This window comes from Sycon ciliatum, chromosome 10 (assembly GCF_964019385.1).
Source record: "Sycon ciliatum chromosome 10, ocSycCili1.1, whole genome shotgun sequence".
Lineage (NCBI taxonomy): Eukaryota > Metazoa > Porifera > Calcarea > Leucosolenida > Sycettidae > Sycon > Sycon ciliatum.
The window spans coordinates 2261777-2266735 of NC_088652.1; the positions used below are offsets into that span (position 1 = coordinate 2261777).

Sequence of the window (4959 nt, forward strand, 5' to 3'; positions counted from 1 at the left end):
CATCTGAAAAAGTTGGTCTATTTATAAATAGACATCGGACCTAGAAAAATGAACAGTTCGCAGTCGGGTGAAAAATGATTGTCGATTAGTTGACCATAAAAAACGAATAAATTCTGATTGGCCCTATTGACCTTATCTAAAACCACGAGGGTTTTCCCTTATGAGTTAGTATCTTGATGTACTCATTTCAGTCATGTCTGGTGTACTTTGCCCGATGCACAGAAATCAAGAAGGAATTCCTGAACCAGCATCACCACCAGCATCACCACCGTCGCCATTCTCGCACCCACCTGCTCCCCCAAATACCCCAGAATCAGGACTACCATCAGTAGAATTCCCATGGCCAGTACCAAATTCCCCAGTATCACTAGGACCCCTATCTCTACCACCATATTCCCCAGTATCATTTGGATGCCCACCACCACCACCAAATTCCCCAGTATCACTAGGACCCCTATCTCTACCACCATATTCCCCAGTATCATTTGGATGCCCACCACCACCACCAAATTCCCCAGTGTCACTAGGACCCCGATCTCTACCACCATATTCCCCAGTATCATTTGGATTCCCACCACCACCACCACCAAATTCCCCAGTATCACTAGGACCCCGATCTCTACCACCATATTCCCCAGTATCATTTGGATGCCTACCACCACCACCACCAAATCCCCCAGTATCACTAGGACCCGCATATCCACCACCATATTCCCCAGTATCATTTGGATGCCCACCACCACCACCAAATTCCACAGTATCACTAGGACCCCAATCTCCACTACCAAATTCCCCAGTATCATTTGAACGTCCACCACTACCACCAAATTTCCTAGTCTCGTTTGGACGCCCATCGCTACCACCAAATTCCCCAGCATCATTTGGATGCCCATCTCCACCACCAATTTCACCAGTATGTGGACCGCTCCTTTCACCAGGATCACCACCACCACCATCATCACCATCACCGCCATCACCATCATCACCATCACCACCACCACCATCATCACCATCACCGACATCACCACCATCTCGACCACCACACTTTTTGGGAGATTGTTGATGCTCGGATACGGAGCCAATAATGGATATGTTAGATAGGAATGCAGACATCATTTGACATGCACATGTACTTAACTTATTACACCAGCCTCACTTTCTATCCTCTCTTACATGCATTACTAATACTATACTCTGCGCTGTATTCATGTATTGTTCCCGCACACTAGCTCTGCGCTGTATTCATGTATTGTTCCCACACACTAGGCTGTATTCATGTATTGTTCCCACACACTAGGCTGTATTCATGTATTGTTCCCACACACTAGGTTGACCTTAGGTAACACACTGTAGACCTTTTGATGCATTTCACGTTCAGCCGCCATTTTAGTTATCTACACATACTATTACTAACAGCTGAACATACATCCTAATGCTCCTTTCAACAGTTGCCCTCCTGGTATTATTGCACACTTGCATGCACATAATTTTCGATGATGATGATATTCGATCTGTGTGATGATATTCGGGCTAAGCCCACACTTGCGCATTATCTTCCACAGGGCTGCGTGCCACACTCTGTCAAATGCTTTGCGAAAATCGATGAAATTGTTATAGATGGGTCTCTGATGGTCACCATAACGCTCTGCCAGTGTACGGATGTTGAATATCTGATCCACAGTACTACGGTCTGCTCGAAACCCAGCCTGCTCCTCGCTCAGTAGGTCTTCGATGCAAGGTGTGAGACGGTTGAGTAGAACACGCTACATTACTTTACTAGGGTGACTTATCAACGAGATGGTGCGATAGTTCGTGCACTTTCCGAGGTTGCCTTTCTTTGGTAGTGGAATCATGATTGACCGGCACCATTGCCGTGGCCACGTGCCGGACGACCATATCTTGTTACAGAGGGTTGTCAATATACAATATCATCACACGAATTTCATCACACTGATCGAGTCCCTGTACCAGAAGTCCGAGAATGCTGTAGGAGTAGGAACAACGGTTAGCAGTTGGTTCCATGCCACCGTTGGCGTTAGGCAAGGTTGCATTCTATCACCCTCTCTATTCAACATTTTCTTGGAAGAACTGGTATCTAGGTCATTAGAGGGATTCGCGGTTCCATTAGCATTGGTGGACGCATTATAACAGACCTGCGATTTGCAGATGACATTGATTAGGTGGCTGGCAGCGAGGAAGAACTGCAAGACTTTACTGGCCGCCTGGCCAGCACATCAAAGTCATACGGCATGGAAATCAGCACTGAGAAGAGTCAGCTGCTGGTAACGGGAGCAAGCAAAGGTCTGTCCGCAAGCATACCCATCGACGGGAAGCAGCTTGAGCAGGTTGACGAGTTTAAATATCTGGGTAGCACGATTACTGATGATCAGCGTTCAATCAAAGAAGTGTGGAGTCGGATCGCAGCAGCCTCGGCTGCTGTTACACGACTAGTAGCAATCTGGAGGGATAGAAACATCAGTATCGGCTCGAAATTACGTCTACTCAATGCTATTGTTTTATCCTTATTCCTTTATGCTTGCCAGTCTTGGACCTTAACTGGTGAAATTGTGAAAAAGAACGAGGCTTTGGAAATGAGAAGCTATCGACACCTTCTCAGGATTCCTTTCACTGATCACCGGACGAATGTGTCTGTTAGAGAGGAAATAAATAGTATTCACAAACAAGTCCCACTTATTGTTTCTGTTCGTAAAAGGAAATTGCAATTTTTGGTCATTATTGTTCGTTCCAGCTGTTTGTCATTGACTGTTCTTCAGAGTTGTGGTGCTGGAGGTCGTGGCCGAGGCAGACCCAGAATGTCATGGCTTGATAATATTATTAACTGCACTTGACGTGCAGTCCCTGCTCGCTGCTGCACGCGATCGATTTTTATGGCGCTCGCTTGTTCATACTTTGCTCTATGACCCGCTGACGGCCTTAGGGCTATGGACTTGTGATGATGTGATGACATATACATGTATACGATGTATTGTACACCCTTCTATTCAGTTCTTCCTCTAAACGTATTCCTCTTGCACAGGTGCCATGTGCCGACCTTTTCCACCCTTCTGCCCACACAATTATGTACCTTGTAGTTTGACCTTTCTTCTTACTTCTCTCTGCTCTACGTATCCCCGGACCATAGGCTAGCTTACTTACAATCCTCACCCTATAAAAGCTGCTGCCTTTCTAGTTTCCTACAAACCCGTTCTCCGCAGATTAGTTCCTACCTCTTAGTTTCCTGCTAGATTCCGACTACATTACCTGAGAACTCTCTCTCTTTCTTTCTCTCTCTCTCCCTCTCTCTCTCTCTCTCTCTCTCTCTCTCGCTCTCTCGCTCTCTCGCTCTCTCTCTCTCTCTCTCTCTCTCTCTCTCTCTCTCTCTTTCTCTGAATATTTGTGCAATTCCGAGTGAGAACCATTACCCATTACTATAACCGCTTGCTCTACCGACTGAGTAAAGCCCGGATTTAACAGATGTGTTAGGTACCCTCTTCTTTACAGAGCACAGGCTAATACAAACAAACACAAACAGTTTCAAGAACCTTCCACTGACGGGGATAACGTGCACGACAGAACGCAGACATACAAAAATCATCATACACTTCCAATTCCAAACACTTGTAGTGAGATAACAAATGCAAAAGCACAGCAGACTTTTGACGATCATCATCTCCATCCAGCTCACCATCACCATCATCCACAGTACCATCATCAATGACATCCTCCGATCCCTCATTCGTACCAATCTCCGTTCTTGAACCTGTGTGTATTCAAACAATACGACATGGAAAGAAGGAAGAAAACCAAAGATACAAGGCATGAAACTCGACGATGAAATCAAAATGAAAATTGAAAAAAGTCTAATCCAAAGAATCTCAAGGCAAATGTAACAAGGTTGTGTAAAGGATTCAACTCAATCCCTAGACCAATGCTTTGAAAAGATGTGAAATGCATGGATGAAAATAAATAGAAGTAAAAAAAATTCGTTTACGTATGTTCGTGTATTCGTGTGTACGTTTACGTGAGCCTGTGCTCTGTACACAAAATACGCATGGTGTTATGCTGAAATTGTTCTGCTAAGTTCTTTTCTTTTTCCACAGTTTGTTTCTCTCACTTCATAGTAACATTCCGGTGTCCTAACCTTCTTTTGTGCCACTTACGCACCATTTTTGTTGGTTGCTTTTAAGTTGTATCACATTTTGGAATGCATATTAACAACTTTAGCGCGACTACATGCTTGGAAGAGAGCGACGTGAGCAAAAAATCAGCTGTGGTTGGTCACTTGTTATCACGTCCAGATTGTCTTAGTGTGTACGTTGATTCTTACTTTTCTGTTTTGTGCCGTGCAAGTTTTGTTAAGCAGTTAAAGGTTCTGGAAGCTGTATGTATTCGTGTGCATAACCCTGATCTTTGTAAACAAAAGAAGCATGTAGTCGCGCTAAAGTTGTTCTCGCAGCTGGTTATCAGATGTAAATTTCGTGTCATGTTGCACTGTATCAACTCATGCTTTGTGCCTGCACTCATATATTTCAGCACTATGTTTGACACCTATAATGTAATGCTGTAGCACTTCCCTTTTTTTGTTCACACTTTTTATTATCCTGTTATAATTGTAATGTTCTTTTTTGTACACTGTTCTCTCAGTTCCGATACTATTCACTGATGAGCGGAACACGACAATCGATTTTGAATAACGTAAAAATCCTTTCAAAATTCCATGAACTCGTTGTTGTCTGGCCATGTCTGCATCTATTATACTCTTTATTGCACTAATAAAATTGCTTTCTTCACGCCGACTATTTGAATTATTATTTGAAATTAGGATATTGAGCCAATAGTTTAATTATGTAGAAAAGGTAGTGGCACTTTCTGACTGGATAGCATCTAGTTACAGTGGTGGAGAGTTACTCTTAACCCGTTTCCATAATTACGCCCTTTGTTTTGTTTGTTTTCTCAGGC

General features: G+C 43.7%; 1 protein-coding gene across 1 annotated transcript; it reads right to left on the reverse strand.

The window, feature by feature from the left end:
• Nucleotides 1-225: 225 nt before the first annotated feature.
• Nucleotides 226-1113, reverse strand: LOC135826226 (uncharacterized). Its single transcript, XM_065338856.1, has one exon. The coding sequence runs from the start codon at nt 1111-1113 to the stop codon at nt 226-228; it is 888 nt and encodes a 295-aa protein (XP_065194928.1).
• Between the last annotated feature and the right edge of the window lie 3846 nt (nt 1114-4959).

Excerpts from the sequence above, each read along its gene's own strand:
- LOC135826226 (XM_065338856.1), bottom strand. The coding sequence starts at position 1,113 with ATGTCTGCATTCCTATCTAACATATCCATTATTGGCTCCGTATCCGAG.